This window comes from Talaromyces atroroseus (genome assembly GCF_001907595.1).
Source record: "Talaromyces atroroseus strain IBT 11181 chromosome Unknown scaffold_0, whole genome shotgun sequence".
Taxonomy (NCBI): domain Eukaryota; kingdom Fungi; phylum Ascomycota; class Eurotiomycetes; order Eurotiales; family Trichocomaceae; genus Talaromyces; species Talaromyces atroroseus.
Window position 1 is genome coordinate 792,270 of NW_017971432.1, and position 19,036 is coordinate 811,305.

General features: G+C 47.9%; 4 protein-coding genes across 4 annotated transcripts; 2 read left to right on the top strand and 2 right to left on the bottom strand.

The window, feature by feature from the left end:
* Positions 1 to 114: 114 nt before the first annotated feature.
* Positions 115 to 4,528, top strand: UA08_00273 (hypothetical protein; the record flags this gene model as incomplete). The annotated part of the gene is made up of 4 exons (XM_020260061.1): positions 115 to 300; positions 371 to 2,809; positions 2,866 to 4,414; positions 4,518 to 4,528. 4 exons carry the CDS (start codon positions 115 to 117, stop codon positions 4,526 to 4,528), a joined length of 4,185 nt encoding a protein of 1,394 aa, XP_020124319.1.
* A 1,875-nt stretch (positions 4,529 to 6,403) lies between these two features.
* Positions 6,404 to 7,308, top strand: UA08_00274 (hypothetical protein; the record flags this gene model as incomplete). Its single annotated transcript, XM_020260062.1, has 3 exons — positions 6,404 to 6,855; positions 6,926 to 7,083; positions 7,154 to 7,308. 3 exons carry the CDS (start codon positions 6,404 to 6,406, stop codon positions 7,306 to 7,308), a joined length of 765 nt encoding a protein of 254 aa, XP_020124324.1.
* Positions 7,309 to 7,873: 565 nt separating this feature from the next.
* UA08_00275 (hypothetical protein) lies at positions 7,874 to 10,299 on the bottom strand (the record flags this gene model as incomplete). Its single annotated transcript, XM_020260063.1, has 6 exons — positions 7,874 to 7,978; positions 8,037 to 8,874; positions 8,926 to 9,514; positions 9,574 to 9,845; positions 9,923 to 9,960; positions 10,054 to 10,299. 6 exons carry the CDS (start codon positions 10,297 to 10,299, stop codon positions 7,874 to 7,876), a joined length of 2,088 nt encoding a protein of 695 aa, XP_020124325.1.
* Positions 10,300 to 11,073: 774 nt separating this feature from the next.
* UA08_00276 (hypothetical protein) lies at positions 11,074 to 18,366 on the bottom strand (the record flags this gene model as incomplete). Its single annotated transcript, XM_020260064.1, has 20 exons — positions 11,074 to 11,141; positions 11,273 to 11,350; positions 11,468 to 12,413; positions 12,482 to 12,598; positions 12,646 to 12,788; positions 12,840 to 12,975; positions 13,049 to 13,492; positions 13,553 to 13,669; positions 13,725 to 14,875; positions 14,935 to 15,397; positions 15,916 to 16,076; positions 16,153 to 16,197; positions 16,254 to 16,338; positions 16,393 to 17,227; positions 17,281 to 17,326; positions 17,388 to 17,609; positions 17,676 to 17,737; positions 17,797 to 17,962; positions 18,035 to 18,094; positions 18,165 to 18,366. 20 exons carry the CDS (start codon positions 18,364 to 18,366, stop codon positions 11,074 to 11,076), a joined length of 5,547 nt encoding a protein of 1,848 aa, XP_020124322.1.
* Positions 18,367 to 19,036: the final 670 nt, after the last annotated feature.

Below are 19,036 nucleotides of genomic sequence, written 5' to 3' on the forward strand. Positions count from 1 at the left end.
GATGGATACCCTCATTGTCTAATACAAACAAGCGAGATATCAATTTCCTCTAAAAGAAAAGGGGCAGAGAGAGATAGACAGACTGAGAGAGAGAGATTGGCGTTGGATCAACAGATGCCTGACGCCAAAGAAGAGGGCGACATCCCTCTCCCCAAAAAGTCTCGATCATGGCTTTCACGCCTCAATCCCCTCAAGCGCAGTCGGCCACCTCCGATTCCCGATGAGAGAGCGGAATCGCCAGAGCATGGCGCTAATCTCCTGAGCATTATTACTTGGTGGTGGATGAATCATGTCATGTTTGTATGCTATCCTCTTCCTTTTTGGGGTGGTTGGGGGATTTTACTTGATATTTACTGACATATCACTACAGGTTGGTTACCAGCGGCCACTGGAAGAACTAGATCTTCCTCGAGTAAATCCAAAACGCTCCATTGCCGTCATAACTCCAGCTTTGAACCAGAATTTCCAAAAGAGGGTCAAAGCAGGCTCTAAACGTGCCCTTCTTGCGGCGATTTGGGATACTTTCCGCTTCGAAATCGTCCTGGGCGGTATAAGCTGTCTCGTGGGTGGAGTGACGCAGATGATATTACCATTCCTCTTAAAATATCTCATTGCTTATGCGACAGAGGCATATGAAGCACATGCTGCGGGAACACCAGCCCCTGATATAGGTACAGGTCTCGGCTGGGTTTTTGGCTTATCCGCCATGCAAATCCTGGTTAGTATGGGCAACAATCAATTTTTTTACCGAGGAATGGTTGTCGGTGGTCAAATTCGAGCTGCCCTTATTTCACTCATCTTCGCCAAGGCCATGACCATCTCTGGACGTGCGAAATCTGGCTGGAAACCGCCCAAAACACCTCCTGCGGACATCGCTCCCGGCAGTGAGGAAGAAAAAGCCTGGTATGCCGAACAGTTGGGGGAGGAGGAGGCTAATTCGAGCACGCAAGGTTGGAGCAACGGCCGAATTATCAACCTCATGTCAACCGATACGAACCGTATTGACAAGTGTTGCGGCTGGTTTCACTTCGCCTGGTGTATCCCTATTACCGTTCTGATCACAATAGCCCTCCTTCTGGTCAATCTAACATACAGTGCCGTACCCGGTATTGTTCTTTTCTTGCTGTCAACCCCTCTCATGGCGTTCGGTGTGCGGATCATGTTCAAGACTCGCTTCAGAATCAACAAACTCACTGATCAGAGAGTCAGTCTGACGCAGGAAGTTCTTCAATCCATCCGCTTTGTCAAATATTACGCCTGGGAGTCGGACTTTTTGGATCGTATCTCGAAAATTCGAAGTGACGAGATTCGTGGCGTGCGCGTCATGTTCATGATCAGAAATCTCATGACCGCAATCGGTACCTCCATTCCCATGTTCGCATCCATGTTGGCTTTCATCACATTTTCCTACACACACCATGCGCTGGAACCTGCGTCTGTGTTCTCCTCGCTCTCCCTCTTCAATGGTCTTCGGCTTCCAGTTATGTTGCTGCCTATGGTTCTAGCATTGGTTTCGGATGCTTCTTCGGCTATAGACAGAATCGAGGAATTTTTACTCGCTGAAGACGCACAGCCCGATATGCAACCGACAGTTGCCTTCAATGAAACAAATGCTCTGTCCCTAGTAGATGCAGAGTTCATATGGGAGAGCGCCGTTGAAGCCAATACAGATACCCCGGGAGCTGCCAAAAACACAAAAGAGACAAAGAAAAAGGGCATGAATGAGAAAAAGGAGGCAAAGAAGGATAAAAAGAAGGAGAAGGAGAAAGAGAAAACAGATACCAAGGCCTTGGAAACAAGCGAAAACTCCAGTGAGGTAACCTCGACAGACGATCCCAAACAGCAGTCCAATGAAGGCACGCCTTTCAAGATTCGCGACCTAAACATCCAAGTTGCACATGGCGAGTTTCTAGGTGTTGTAGGAGGTGTAGGTTCCGGCAAAACGTCTTTCCTGGCAGCCCTAGCTGGCGACATGCGAAAGGTGAATGGAGAGGCCTCTGTTGGCGGATCGAAAGCATATTGTCCTCAGAATGCATGGATTCAGAATGCCACCGTAGAAGAAAACATCCTTTTCGGTCAGGAGCTCGACGAGGAAAAGTTTAAAAGGGTGGTTGATGCCTGCTCTCTCCGCCATGACCTAGAAGTTCTTCCTAATGGTCGCTACACTCAGATTGGTGAGCGAGGTATCAACGTTTCGGGAGGACAAAAGGCACGTATCAGTTTGGCTCGGGCTATCTATTCCGACGCCGATATAATTCTCCTGGACGACCCCCTTTCAGCTGTCGATGCGCATGTTGGCCGGAATATCATGGACAACGCTCTGTGCGGATTGCTCAAGGATAAAGCTCGAGTTCTCGCTACTCATCAGCTTCATGTTCTTCACAATTGCGACAGAATTATTATGATGGAAGACGGATTGGTAGCCGCAAATGACACGTTTGAAAATCTTGTTGCGAACAATGACAGATTCAAAGAGATGATGGCAACGGTGAATAAAGACCAGCAGGAAGAGGAGGAAGAAGAAGAAGAAGAAGAAGCTGAAGCCCCAGCTGCGAAGGAGGAAAGTGTCCAAAAAGTTGCATCTATTGCGAAACAACAACGGCCACAGAATGATCTGATACAAGAGGAATCGGACGGGACGGGGGCATCTGGCAACATATATCTAAGATACTATGCTGTCGCAGGCTCCGTGCTCTTTCTTCCACTTATCGTGCTGTTATTGATTTTGTCGCAGGGTGGCAGTATAGTTACTAACTTGTGGCTGTCTTGGTGGACATCCGACAAGTTCGGCTACTCTACTGCAGACTACGTGAGTTTGAGCCTAGTTCTAGAAGGGAAAAAAAATAAGACTGACTATGATCATAGGTTGGTGTTTACGTCGGCCTCGGTATTGGCCAAGCCATACTACTCTTCTTCTATTCGACAGCACTCTCCTACACAGGCACTCGAGCAAGTAGACTCCTGCTGAAATTCGCCATTCGTCGAGTTCTGCGTGCACCAATATCCTTCTTTGATACTACACCTCTTGGCCGAATCATGAACCGGTTCTCCAAGGACGTCGATACCTTGGATAATAATATGACTGACTCGATGCGACTTGCCACTATGACAATGGCTCAGATTATCGGTATCTTCATTCTCATTATTGCTTATTACTACTACTTCGCGGCTGCTCTTGGGCCCTTGGTCGTGATTTATATAGGACTCGCTATGTTTTATAGCTCATCGGGAAATCAAATTCAGAAGCACGAGTCTCGCCTCCGAGGGCGTCTTTTTGCACGTTTCAACGAAGCCATTTATGGCATAGCAACGATTCGGGCGTATGGACGGGCGGATTCGTTCATTGAGTCTATCAACAATGCTATCGATGACACGGACAGCGCATACTTTTTAACATTTGGCAATCAGCGTTGGCTTGGTGTTCGAATTGATGCCCTTGGTGTCATTCTGGTATTTGTTACCGAGATCCTGGTAGTGACCTCGCGGTTCAACGTTTCTCCCAGTATTAGTGGTCTTGTCTTGTCATACCTCCTATCCAGTGTCCAGATGCTTCAGATGACGGTGCGACAGGCAGCTGATGTCAATAACAACATGAACTCGGTTGAGAGAATTGACTATTATGGAAGAGATATCGAGCAGGAAGCTCCTGCTCATACTATCGACACTCCGAAGGAATGGCCCAGCAAGGGAGAGGTCATTTTTCAGAATGCGCATCTCAGATATCGCCCGGGCTTGCCATATGCATTGCAACAATTCAATTTGCATATCCAGCCTGGTGAACGAATCGGAATCGTTGGCCGCACTGGTGCGGGCAAATCCACCATTATCATGGCACTCTACCGAATGGTCGAGCTCTCGGTGGGCAGTATTACTCTAGACGGCATAGACATCAGCACCATAGGGTTAAATGATTTGCGATCCAACATGTCCATCATTCCACAAGACCCGACCCTTTTCGCGGGCACGGTCCGATCGAACCTCGATCCCTTCAACACTCGCACAGACCTAGAGCTCTGGTCTGCTCTCAAGCAAGCACATCTCGTCGACGACAACAGTGACAGTAACAAAGAAACCGGCAATCAAAACACCACTCAACTCACGCTAGATTCATTAGTCGACGAAGGCGGCAACAACTTCTCCCTCGGTCAGCGCCAATTGCTAGCGTTAGCGCGCGCCCTCGTCCGCAACAGTAAAATCACCATCTGCGACGAAGCCACCAGCTCGATTGACTTTGAGACGGATCTCAAGATCCAAAAAGCGATGTCAGATGGATTCAAGGGCCGAACTTTGTTGTGTATTGCGCACAGGCTGAAGACGATTATCGGCTATGATCGTATCTGTGTCATGGACCATGGAAGAGTAGCTGAGGTCGCTTCTCCGTTGGAATTGTTTGATGCAGATGGTATCTTCAGGAGTATGTGTGAGCAGAGTTCTATTACTCGAGAGCACATTTTGTCGGCGGGGACTGAGGAGGATTAACTTTGGGAATATTAAAGCCTTGTTTGTACATAAAATAGACATATATTAGTTTACTTTCGTCGTAATGATCTAATAATTTTACCATCAAATAAGTGAATACAGAATAAATTACATCAATATCCATATCTCGCTGCCTCACTGTCAATTTTCGCAACTATCAAACGGGAAAACCTCGGCCGTCTACCAAATTAATTTCTGAGGCGTTGAGCCACAATATACGTAGCTGGTAGCAATTCTAGAATTAGTTGGGGAGAATAGAAAACGAACCTCGGCGTCTGTGAGCATGATATTCAGGATCTGTCTAACTGCTTGACATGTGCAATATACATACATGCATAGATAAGAGTTTCACCGTTTAGCCGTGGCTAGATGTCGCTCCTTGTGACTCATCTGAAGTGGATGATGTTACATTGAATGGAATCTACGAAGAAGGACTCAACTCTCCACCAGACTTTCTTCAGGTACATGTGATTTAGCACATCCCTAGGTAACCAGGTAACCGGTTAGAGTGCTGATAAGTTCTCAAGCCATACATGGCATGCATACCTCAAGATGAAAAAGGTGACAACTATACTTAGGTACGAGGCTGGTATGCAGATTAGGGAGTTAAACGGCTCAAGTAAGCATATACACAATAGATTCCCCGCAAGTTGCATCCGTACCCACAGGCTATTCTATTTATTCCTGGGGAAGGACAAAGCAGGGGTTGTTACTTTAGTACGGTCTTGGTACTCACGTGTTCACTCAATTAGCCAGTCAACTACGTTGTTAAACAAGACCAACATAAGATGTCGTAAGGACCGTACGTATACTCCATGCGGGGGAGCCTATTTAGGGTTATTTAGCCTTGTATTTGCCGGAGACCCTAGTGTCTAGAGTTGCCAACATTGATGATCCTTTCACCGTTGTATCTGTTACTTGGAAGTTTACTAATGAGGAGTTAATAGGCACCTTGGATCTAGAAAATATCAAGAAACAGCAGATCGCCAGGCACGTACCTAGGTACACACGGAACAAGTGGAAGACATGCGTCCAGCAGCGCTCTCTGCAAGGCCGAAGGACTCAACAAGCAATCGACAGCGCTAGCTAGGTAACTAGGTAATAGCCCGGGGAATAGCACGCAATTCTATATATATACCTACATGCCCGACTGGTACATAGCCCATACAAGCATTCCAGTTTGGAAAACCAGTGAACAGACCCGTCAATGTTCCGGAGTTACATCGACCGACAGATTGATGGGTTAGGGCTCGTTAGCTCCGGATTAGGAAATGCCCGACAACAACCTGACACGACATGAGACAAAGCAATATTGCTGCGCGTGATGAATTCGTATGTCACATTCGTCGATCTTCTCATGCACGTCTTCCGGCGGTTAATTCATTTTCTATTGCTTGTTGGCTGCTATAATAGTACTATATGTACCGGGCCCGCACCTAGCTAGATACTCTGATATGTAATAGGCTAGTAGCAATCTGCTGCGACACTGTCCACAATGCTATTGTACATTTCTGATCATGGGCGTATCTTCTTGTTGATCGGTTAAACGGCAGAAGTGCCTATTAGGTATTAGCAGTGCCTCTCGCTGCGTGCCTACTACGTGAGTACGTATGACTATGCACCAATGAAACCGGGACTAATTCTCTCTCCTCCCTAGGCGCTTGTATCTGTCAACTCGGGACTGTGTCTATCCAATGTATATGGGTGCCTTAAAAGGCTTGTTAGCAGCTAGCTACCTAGCGTATGTGTACTGCTACGTATGCATGCATGTGAATGATTGAGTAGATTCGGCAGGCCTGCTTGCTACCTAGGTATGCTAGATACCTAGGCAGATTCAGGTACTCGAGGATGTATATAAAGAACGGCAATTTCCTCGAACTTGAAACAGGGAAGATCAGAATCATCCAACGAGATATAAATCAACATGCATTCAACCACCCTTCTCGCTATATTCTTATCATCCGGCATTGCCCTTACCGGGACATCCGCATCGTCCCTTTCAAAGATCAAGCGCAAGGAAACACTCCTAAACGAATTCCTAGCCGACCTCCTCAAATACTTGCCCGCCATCGACGAGCCTCTGGTCGACGCAACAAGCGTCATCACCGACCTCGACAGCGTGCTCGCAGACCTGACCGGCGCAAACACAACGGAGAACCAGCTGATTGACGGCTCGTCATGCGATGAATACACGCTTATCTTTGCGCGCGGAACCGCTGAGCCGGGCAATATGGGCGTCCTGGTTGGACCGCCGTTGGTCTGGGCGTTGCAGGACATCGTGGGCACGGATGGGTTGACTATTCAGGGGGTTAATAATTATTCGGCTTCGGTAGAGGGTTATCTTGAAGGAGGGGATCCGGATGGATCTGACAATATGTATGGTCCCCCGCCTTGTCCTATGAGAACAACAAGGAAAGAAATAAAACCTATGCTAATCGTATTATAGGGCCTCCCTAATCTCAGAAGCATACTCCTCCTGCCCAGACACCAAGCTAATTGTCGGTGGATATTCCCAAGGCTGCCAAATCGTGCACAATGCCATTTCGGAGCTTGATGCCACCACCGCTGCGTGGATTGACAAGGTTGTGCTCTTCGGTGACCCAGGTATGTCCCTGTCCCTTCCCTTCTTCTCGAGAGACAGAAATAGAAAAAGAGACGGACTGATTGTTCATAGATGACGGCGAAGCTATGTCCAACGTCGACTCGTCAAATGTCTACACCGTCTGCAATTCCAAGGACGATATTTGTGATGACGGAGACATCATTACTGTATGGCATTTGATCTATGCCGAGAATGTGACTGCTGCAGCTGAATGGGCCACATCATAGGCAGCCAACTGATGTTAGAGAAGAGAAAATCTTATGTACACCTGATCTGCTTTTGTCCGATCTATTAGTTATGAAGTCAAATGAAACCATGAGCAGAATAATAAATTTCGTACCTTTTCAATGTAGTTAAAATAAGAATTAAATCCTCGTATCGAGACATGGTTTTGAAATCAGGTAAATGGCATACATCAAACACGTGAACAAGAATTTTGCACACACAAAGACCGGTAGCTAAGTTTCTATAATCTATGTCACAAGAATAACAGAATGGTATGATACATGAAATCCTGAAAACACCTTGAAAACAAAAGACGCCTGATGAGGCGACTCCACAAAGGAGTGAAAAGCACTGGAACACCAACCCCATATTGAGTTAAAACACACACAGAGAAGAGGAAGAAAAAAAGATGAAGATTATGTGAAGAACAGCCCGCTCGACGGATATGTATAATGCTAAATGCGGTTGTAGGCTCTCGGTAGATGGAAGGTCGAGGAAAAAAAAACGGAGAAATATAAGAAGTAATGAAGTTGGAGAAAACAGAATCACACCACACCACGTAAGTCGTTAAATTGGAAGATCATAGTTCATGCTATCGGAATCGGGGCTCACATCCTTGATCGGATGAAAGAACATTGACGGCAACACCACGCGACCATAGCGCTTTTCATACTATATATTTTATTAGCATTATGACCAAGGAAAAAAAAGGTTGAGGTAAAACACTCACGTCCGGTCCTCCTGTTGTATCCTTCTCCCATCCAAGTAAGTTCCAGTACAACCGACCGGGGATGTTGCAACGGTAGTACCACGACAAGTCCTTGAATCGTTGCTCACGACCCCATGAGAATGGGCTGTCCATTGAACTTCCCGACCTTCCATTAACGCCCGAGTTGAACCATCGATCCATACGACGAGGAGCAAGTGGCTTATCCGACCAAATTGGATGCGGCGCGTACGTGACCTTGTAACCATGCAGCAAACCCACGGTTTGAGGGTTCATCTCGGAGCCAACGTGGCGACCGTTCATGTTTTCGTCATCCATGGCGAGAACCAATCTTCTTGAGACACGGGAATGCGTGATGATGGTTGCTCGTCGCGGTGTTTCCGTACCAAGATATCCGAACACATCGTCTCGAAGCACCCAATTAGTGCGGTAAGGATTAAAAACGGGCAGGAATCCAATGAAATCGGCGTCCTCGCCAACACCCCATTCGTAGTTGTCGTCCTCTGGTAGTAGCACAGGGGGAGATGGACCCTTAGGCGTAGGCAGTTTATCTGCTTGCATCTCATAACCCAGACGACCCCAGACGCCAGATCCGCCTTTCTCCGCTACCATCTCTCGGAAATCAGTGTCAAATCCGCCGTGAATAGCGGGGAGGTAGAAGCGCTCGCTGCGTTCCCAGAGACCACGACGGGGTTGTTTACGACCAAAGCTGGCGATTGCTTCACTGAACTCGTACAAATGACCAGTATAGCGAGTATCGATTTCCCAATTCCACACAAAGTCAAATTCAGGATACTCTAGGACGAAATGTTGAATAGGAAGCCATTGGGATTGGTGAACGCTGGAAGTGTTAGCAACACCTAACTCCCATCAAATGAGAAGGGGAACATACTTTAATACTGCGGGATCGAGCTTGTTATACCGCTCACCAACCATAGGAACATTCCACAAGATTGTCATATTCCAGAATTCAGGAGGAATGTTGTCTTGAAGCACTCGGTCATAAGCCTCTGCTTCCTGAATAGGGATGCTGTCATCTTTGACGTGAACGAGCAAGAAGACCTCGTATTCGCCACCAGACTGAAGGGACCACTCCTGAACCATAGAACGAATGACTTGCTTGTCATTTTCCGAATATTCCTTGTCGGTGTAACTGCGAATCAAGATGGCGGTGCGCTTGTCTGGCTTAGCATCGGGGTTGATGAGATTTGCCGGTCGGGACCGACGCTTGAACCAAGAAGTCAATCCGCTCTTGTCGTTGCTCGATGTGAGATTGTATCGACCAGCATTTGCCTCAACACATTCCTGTTGCAGTTGACCCCAATTGACGGAATCCCACTCTACTTTGGCAGGGCGAATCCAATCGGTCGTGGCTTCATTTTCTCCGTATCCGTACGCGGCGTATCTGGTGTATCGGTCGTAGGAGAGCTGTCCGTCGACACCAATCACATCGTAAGAACCAAAGGTGGGCTCCGGAAAGCCTGCCGTAAAACACTTAGTGAGCCGAGCCGCATAGCAATGATAGAATTTGATGGATTACCTTCTGGAATACCGACGTAAACGCCGACACTATCATCCAAACTCTCGTCAAGTTTCTTGCCTCGCGGACCCATACAAGGGACAAAGGCACCTCGATGAGTGCGTTTCCATTCCTCACTATTATAGTCGGGATAAGGGCGATAGATCTTAGCCGCTTTCGCGGTTTCGCTGGAATGGACGGAGGCGCGAGGGTCGTCGTAAATGTGCGGGTTCTGGTATGGCGGATTGGGAACCTTGAGTCTCTTGAAAGTAGACTTGAAATTTTTGAATACGCTGTTGTTACATGTTAGGGGCAATTCTTCCTCTCTCGACTATATCCACCCCCCCCCCCCTTTTCGGATCAAACTGACCTGGTGGTCACCGTTTTGGCCTCTTCAAGATACCTTTCCTGCGGTGTTTTAAAATTCAATTTCAGATCCTGTAAATGGCCCCAACCGTTAGCCTCATAGTACTTGGCTTATATGGGGTAAACACAGCGTACTGCAAAAGAGTGTTGGTTAGACTCCTGCGACCGTAGCTCATCGTCCCTGAGGCCCTGAAACTCCCAAGCGATGCGGCCGTCCGGTGGCCCGTCTTTAAATTCAAACTCGGCAAAGGCGAAAACAAATAGCACGCAAAAGACAGTAAGCGAGAGGAAGGAACGGTAACCCGTTCGAGCTGGCATCATGTTGACAAGGCCACCGACAGATGCATTGAAGAGAGCACCTGTACGAGCAATAAAGGTCATTCCGCGAGGGGCTGAATATGGGCGGAAGAGGGGGCGATGGGTGAAGGAGAGAACTCGAGGTTAGAAAGAGGGAGAAGAAAGGGACACGGCGATGATTGCGCGGGAGTGAGGTGAGAGAGCGGGCTCGGGCTAGGGGGAAGGGGGCAAAGCCGCGGAAGGAGCAAATGAGCGTTAATTACGACAAGACGAAAGCGGGAACAAAACGAGTGGCAGTCTTTAGGCAAAAAGACGGAAAGAAGAGCACAGGCACTCCGGATGTGGAAGTAGACGTGCAATTGTCCAGTGTTTAGTAAACTGAAGTTGTCTTTTGGAATAGAAACTTGGAAAGGAGGGAAAAAAAAAAAAAAAGGAAAAGAAAAAGAGAACCCGAGGAGAGAGAGGCCGCGTGGAAAATAATATGAAACGTCATCTGGTGCTGCGGTCTAGACACCTTTCGACGTGTTACACTGGATAATATAATAATGCTCGCATGAGTTAACTACTTTGTAATTAATACTAATACTCCGCGCAGGAAGCAAGACGCCTTTCACCATTTAGCTGCGTGATTTCGGTGCAGATTGGATAATTCGTGCGAGGTCCCTGAGCAAAAAGACGCAGAAACGCAAAATTAACAATACCATACCGTACTGCAAATACCATACCGAAGACGGCGTCGTCCGCTTGGATAGCCCCTATTTTTAGCATGCAATGGGCCAACACTAGCGTCTTACTGGCCGGAATTGGGCTTCACGTAACGTGGTCTTTGCTGTAAATTACCGTACAGGGCAAATACATCTAGCACAGCTCGTGTTTTGGCACGGTGGCGTTTTTGGCGGGCAGATGGCCTCGGGACATTACCAGCACTATTGGATTTGTGTAGCATTCAGTCAGGTCAGCTATGCATTGTATATGACTCGTTTGTTTCTTCCAGTCTTCAAAGTAGAAATCCCAAGGGCGCCGGTCTAGACCATCACGTGGAAAGGATATGGCTCACTTGGCTTCGCTTGGCAGCTCAGTTGGACATAGTCAGGGACTATGCTAGCAGGGATGGACATTTGCGGCTGTAGCCGATCTGATACGTATGTACATGATTGCATTGCAGACTATGGGAAAAAAAAGAAAGGAAACACGAATAACCAAAGACCACACTCAATGCGATGCAATCAATGAATCGGGCGATTTTACTTACTATCCCACATCACCTCGCTCAATCGCAGCATGGCATCGCCATTGTTTCGTTTGGCAGCCATGAAATCCTCGCGGTTCTGCTCCCCCCGTGGTCCGCGCATGATCTCTGAGAAACAGAGCTCAATAAGCACTCGCAATTCCTCATATGTGAACGGCTCGCCGTTGCCGGCCGCGAGAGCCTTGTCGCCCTGCGATGCAAACAGTTCTTTCTCTTCATTCGCGTGGTCCAATGCCTTCTGTGGGCCTTCCATAAACCAGTCCAAGAATTTGGCGCTGCGTGGAAGAGCAACGACTTCGGATGGCTCTTGGTCGTCGCCATTGTGAACAATGATGTTCTTGAGGTTTTGCTGCAGGACAAGCACGTCGAGTTGCAGTCGCTGTGCACCGTTGTGATTCATCGCCCCAATGTACTGAGTGCAGAAGATGAATGTCTGGTCGATGAACCGTGCTAGCCCTGATGTAATGAACTGCCCTTCGCTTGGCGCCAGGTACGAAGAGAGACTGGTATCGATTGCAATGAGTTCGTTGTTCAGTTCTAAGACCTGCGGAGACGCAGCCGAGGGCGAGTTTGGAAGAATCAAATGCCAATTAGTATTCGAACTCGGAGCTGGAGTCGTAGGCGTCGCTTCCAGTATTTGCGGGCCTTCTGGCCCGGCCATTGCCTTGGTTAAAACATGTATCACCCTACATCTAACGTCGATATGCAAAGCGAGGAGAGCGCTGTTTGCAAGATTGCGTATAGAGTTGAGCGTGTTGTCGAAGATGACGACGGTTTCGTTATTCATTGGTAGATACACTGGCTGGCTGACGCTGTCCCGCCGTCCCTTCATATTGCTGATCAGAGTCCATCGGCGAGCATGCGTCATCCGCTTTGAGTCGTTTCGGCTCGAGTCGACTGTGCTATTGGTGATGTACCGGAGTTTTGAGAGATGGCTAACAAGCCATTGCTATAAGTGAGAATACTTAATAATTGTTGTCTATCTGAAAATATTTGTTCACATAGGACATTACTTACCAAGCTGTTATGTAGTAGAGACAGTGTTACCACATTCTTGGGGTCGGATATCAGGTCGTATTCATCCAACGGTGTTGCGCTTGTTTCTTGTAGTAGCAATTCAGTTTCCTGGTGATACTAATGTCAGTCTAACATAACCCCAAAATCCCAGTGCGAGCACCGACCTTGTCAATGAGCGATTTCCTGTCGCCGTTCCCTAGAAGCAGCTTTCTAACGGTTTCATGGATTTCACCCGCATCGGCAAACGAGGCAGGCATTTTCAGTCGAGTGCCTCCATTGGCTTGAGATGACAGTCGTGTAATCATGGCTAAGCGTTATCAGTACACGCTACATCACAAGATGGCAAATACAAACATACCCTTGTACCAGCCACAGCATTTATCGTAGTAGGTAACGATCTGACTGAGCACCATTTGAGTGAACATTTGGTCGTGGGGAATACTGTCAAGCATTTTACTAAACGCTTTAACCAAAGACATAAAGTTGACGGTGCCCTGAAATATGAATGAATATTAGAGAAAAGTAATCACACAATATGGAGAAACAACCATTCAGAAAAAGCCTTACCTTAAATATTGGCTTTGGAGACACCGCAACCCAGTTGGGATCCTCCGCAAAGGCATCTGGAGCAATAAAAGACAATGCGCAGAGATCAGTGACCGCTTCTTCTAATTGTGGCTGGAAAACATTGACCAAAAAGTCGTCCAGGAAGTAAGTCAGAGTACTCATGACTATTTCTGAATCGGCCGGTACAATGTCTTTGATTCGTTGAATGAAGGAGAGAGAAGGAGGAAGAAGAAGCCCCATATTGAAGACACTCGGCTGGATGAGAAGCTTATGGCCAGTGCCTGAATTTCCTTGCTTCGTTTTCGATCCACCATCAGTAGCGGTTCTCTCAGCTGTCTTGGTTACAAGACCAGGAACGGAAGACCGCAAAATTTCATCCAGCTCGTCTCTTTCAGTTTTCATATCACTCGACTTTTGGTCCACATCCGACATTTTGAACATTTTCTATTTCCGGTTAGCCAGTCTCGTTTCGCTTCTCGTTTCATTCTTCAAGGTGTATATTACCCTGGTCCTATCTCTCTGATTCAAAGAGAAATTTCGTCTCATATCCGCTTGTCGCGGAACCGTTCGATAGGAATCATCGCCGTCTGTGGCAAGGTAGTCATGTAGAAGAGATCGGATCTTGAAGAGCAGTGTTAGTATAATAAAACAGTCTTGACATTATTGCACGGCGTACTTCACTCTGATAGAGTTTCCACAACTCCTTGAATCCATCTGCTATGGTGCTTCTAAGCCCCGCTTCACGCTCAACAATGCCGACTATCACATCATGAACGACGCGATGGCCTTCAGCAATGGCCTCGAATTTGGCATATAGATTCAAGAGAAATTCCGTCAGTACAGGGCCCCGCTGGTCGTTGATCTCCGTCGGCAACCCAGTTTTATTGTCCTTGGACAAAAGGCCCCGCGATAGATTCGGATGGCGAGCGTCCACTTCCGCGCTTGTTTTATCTACGACGGAGAACAATTCCACTGGCAATCTCTGCTCGATTCTGTCTACAGCGACATCCAGATTGCCCATGCGATTCAGAGCTTCAATGATCAGGTTAATGTAATAAAAGGTATCCGCTTCAGGATTGCGGGAAGAATCCTCAACCATAGGAACTGACGCGTCAAGCTTTGCAAGGAAGCCATATACGGGCCTATCCCATGATCCTCCAGTCGATGAGCCTAGACTAGCCCCTTCACCTTCAGTGGCTGGCGACTTCCAACGATCTTGGCAGTAAGGCGATTTGAGATATAGATGATCATGTAGCTCTTCGATCAAAATCTCCGTTAAAGATGTTTCTTGATTGGAGAAGTATGATCGAAGGTCGGTGAGAGCCCCGATGTTCTCAAACTCGGATCGACGCATTAGTCGAAGGCCCTCGTGGAGGATATCCACAGCCGCCAGAAAGCGCTTGTCTGATATCCTTTGTTCTAGCTTTTCTGGAAGCAATTGTATCTCATGAATATGATTGAAGAGCTGCAGGATATCATCGTAGTCTTGGGACGATGTGGCCAGACCTTGTAGCTCTGGTTTCGTCGTGAGCAGACCAGCTTTAGTCTCTTCAAGTGAATGCCTCAGTGTGCGGACACGGTTTTGAGAGCTATGGATACTGGACTGTATTTTGTGATAGGTACCGATGGAGCTATTGAATCCCTGGTGATGTTCATTGACAATGCTCTTCAGTGTCTTCTGGATCTGTTTTTGTGTTTGTAGGAATTCGGGTTCGCGATCTGCCTTGCCTAGAGTGCTGTTGTCCATCAATTGTAATGCTACCTGTACCGGTGTGCAGTCCTCTGTTGCCATGAAGCCCCAGCCCCGTTGAATAGCTTGAAGCACCTCTAAAATTCAAGTCCCGGGTTAGATAGGGATAACAGGAATGCTTGGTCTATCTCCTCACCTTCGATTGTTTGAGGTCCGCGTCCTCCGGCGGCGGCCACACCATCTGAGCGATTTGTTTGCGCGATCCTCGTGTAGTCAGTATCATCCCTTCCCTGCCGCCATCTATTGCCAGAATTCACATCTCCCGGGCGCGATCGTGATGACGAGGAAGCCGCTGAAGGCCGCTCACGGGTCCCTCGGCCACGCTCGTAGTCTCGATCTCGGTCTCGACCGTGGTAGGATGCAGTCGAGGACGATGTCGTGGGACGCTGCGATTCATCGTAAAATCCACCATATCCACCAGGACGTCGCTCTCGATCTCGATTTCCACCTCCGCCTCCATTATTTGCTACCCCGTATCCGTTCACGCCGAGACTGCTGGAACTGCCATAACCTCCTCCGCCTTCTGAGCGTCCCGAGTCGGAGGGATATCCGTATCCGTTTGCGTAAGGGCTTCGACCACTCATACCAGTTTCTGCCACCTGGCGGACGTAAGTATCTTTCCTCTATAGTTTCATTCGACTGTTGCAACTCGACAGGCGGGCGCGGATGGATGGCGATGGGAATGCAATGCGGCTTCTTTTGCGACGGCGGCCGATTAGGGGTGAATGCTCCAAACAACGGTCATATTCCTAAGAGTAGTGCTGATGTCAAATCTCGATAGGGACGAAGAGAACGCTTGATTTAGGGTATAAAGTAATGGCACCGTTAAACAACAAGGATGTCCAGGTCAGCGTGACGGCTCGACTTTCAAGGGCCACGGCGGTCATTGCGGGAAGACTCCACACGAGCTTGCCCGCTATTTATTTCTTGGCTCGTACACTCTCTATCATGAACCTCAAAAAAACATAATGATGTTCTATTCAGAATATATTATTTACCGCCATTTCTTTATGCGTTGGTTAATTGTACAGGACTACTTCAATGGCTGAGTTTCTTTCTTCAGCCAATTCAAGGTCAGCTCATCTTGCTTGAAGAACCCACTCGTCTTTTCCCACACCTCCGCATGGTAGTTGTTCACCCACTGTCTCTCCGATTCTGTCAGAAGAGATGTTTCAATGAGGTTCTGCCCGATCGGGGTCATGGTGACATGCTCGAATCCTAGCCAGGGCTTGTCTCCAAACTTATAAGGCGTTTCAACCTCGCGTGCCATGATGATATCTGCGGGGATTTGTGAGTACATCAAGTCCATTTTGACGCTATATGTCTAAACAAAAGGGGGGGAGGGAAGCCTTACTTTCGATACGAATGCCAAATTTTCCGTCCTCATAGTATCCGGGTTCTTAATAGTATGTTAATACCCCATTCAAAGAGAAGATCTAGAGAGAATATTCTTACCATCCGAAATGACGTTACCAGGGGACAGAGGTACTTCGGAATATTGGATGCGTGTGCCTACACCAATAGGACCTTCGTGGACATTCTATCTCTAAGGTCAATATCTCGAGTTGTAACGAACTACATATGTTAGACTTACCAAGTAGGCACCCACACCGTGGCCGGTCCCATGAAGATAGTCTAGGCCGTGTCGCCATAAGTGTTGACGTGCGAGTGAATCGAGAGCAAAGCCGGTCGTGCCCTTGGGGAACACAGCCGTATCAAGCTCAATGAGACCCTTGAGGACGAGAGTGAACGTTTTCTTTTCCAATTCAGTGGGGGTGCCAAAGTGGAACGTCCGCGTGGTATCCGTCGTACCGTCCAGATACTGCGCACCAGAATCACACAAATAAACTGCCTTAGGATCTATAGTCGAGCAATAACCCTTTTCGGGCTTGTAGTGGATGACAGCGGCATTTGCGCCAGTTGAAGAGATAGTGTCGAACGAAAGTCCAACGAATTTCTCGTGCTTGGAGCGAATCTGTTCAAGCTTATCTGCACCGTCCACTTCATCGAGAGTGGACTTCTTGTTGATCAGTTCATTTTCTAACCACGCGAAATATTCGGTCAGTGCTGCGCCATCGCGAATATGGCAGTCTCTCATGCCCTTGAGCTCAACCTCATTCTTAATGGCCTTGGCATCGGTGATGGGGCTACGAGTCTCATCCACCTTCTTCTCGCCTCCCAGGCTCAGGCTCAGAGCCCATGACGCTTTATTAGAGGTTAGGTATTTCATGGGGTTGCCACTTTCAGTGACAGGGGCTTTTGAAGCGAGTGCCTTTGCATCCGCAAATATGGCATCATATGGTTTGATGACCACATCTGAGCCAAGGTGGGCTTTAACCTCAGGTGTCAACTTCTCCTCATCAACGTATAGATCCACCGTGTCCGGAGTAACCACTGCGTATGAGAAAAAGACAGGGTTGTAAGGGATGCTTCACGTAATCAGCCGCTAGAGCAGACAACTCGGGTTCGGAGGTGGACATACTCGTTTCCTCGAAGGTTGAAAAGCCATGCAATCTCATCAAGGACAGCTGCAGCTAGGATTAGCATGATACACACCGGAAAAAAATCTTCAAAAGACCAGTCACATACACACAATGAAACCAGCTCGCTTTTTGGCCTTGAGTTCCTTTCGCAGCTCTGCGATTTTGTCCTGGAAAGACTTTCCTGCGTACTCTGCAGGATGGACCTTGACCGCTTCCTTTGGTTTCGAGGGACGCTCGTCTCCCCAGACTAGATCCACCAAATTTTGATCAACTCCCACAAGCTTTGAGCCGTTTTTTTCTAGAGCGCCAGAAAGTTTTCTTGCACTAGCTAGAGAACAGCAATCAGACGCGTGCCTTTTCCAAGAATATTTGAGAGCTCTTCATCCAAGCTTACCAGCAGTAATAACAGCCGGGTCTACTCCGACTATTTTTCCTCCCTCGGCTTGCTCCGCAGTCCTGTATCCGCATAAGATTGTGTCACACCACGCACTGTAGGAAGGGAGACAGCCAATTACCATTCTTGCCATGTCAAAACACCTTCTAAGCCCATCTTCAAGAGTGTCCAGTTGTCATCGAGCTGCTTGGCAGCTTGGTTGAAATAGCGTCCATCGGTAGAAAGAGCAGCGGCAGTGGTCGATATAACTGCAGTTCCTGCAGAGCCGGAGAAGCCAGAGATGAAAGCTAAAGCAGGGTTGAAACTGCTGGTGAGCCATTATATCCAAAAAGAAAGGTCTTATTCGGGACTGTGATTACCTCGGCGCGCGTCGCAATGGGCGATGTACTCGGACTGGTGGCTATCCTCGGAGGGCACAACTGCATTGCAGCAAGACGAATTAGTAAAAAAAGAAACATACAATGCCATTTCTAGACAGGGAGAACGCACTATAGACATCCAAGTTATGCTTTCGCATCAACTCCCTCAGCTTCGCTAGGCGCTCTGACGTGTTTACTGTTTCCATTTCGACGGAGCGGCGAATGGCAGTGGCTGCGAAAGTCCGGAGAAAGGGAACTCTGTTTGGCGCGAGGAATCGCAGAGGCGAGGAGAGTGCACGGGGCTGCAGGCGACAGAAGAGCTGAAGAGGCATTTATTTGCTTGGGAGAGAGCGCGATAAGAAGAGGGGGGAGGCAAGCTGGCTGGTGGGGTGTCTGTCTATTGCTCAACTGAAGCGTCACTGGCCGCCTCTTGCCGCGCCGTGCTTTAGCACTACAACCTCACACGAATTAATATGAAGTCGGCTTATTCTTTTTTTCCTTTTTTCCACTTTTTTTTTTTTTTTTTTTTTTTTTTCTCTCTCTATGGAAGGCTCGAATCATTTCTAGTCAATACTTATATCAATTAAGTCGTACAGAATAGATGTGTAGTTAGTTGGCAACCTGGTACAATAACACAAACTATAGTCCCAACATATATCTGTCCGAGGCGTAGAGCCCAACACACCTCCTATAAGACGCTAGAGAAGCCCATTGACTTGCACCTGGACTATTCACATATCCTCCATCACGGCCATTGTCTTTCGTAGGAAGCCCTGTGTCGTCGTGGACTCCTCGTGAATACTGCCGGTTGTTTGTTGCTCTAGCGCGAGGAATCCCACCCACTCTCTGCGTTTGGTCGGTTGTCTCCCTGCGTTTACTCCTTCAAATACGAGCGAAAAGGGGGAAACAACGCAATAGTCCAGCATCTGCCGTTATGGCAACTATAAAGTGACTGGATATGCGAAGTCTTGACAGTTGCGACAAAAAAAATGAGAATACCCC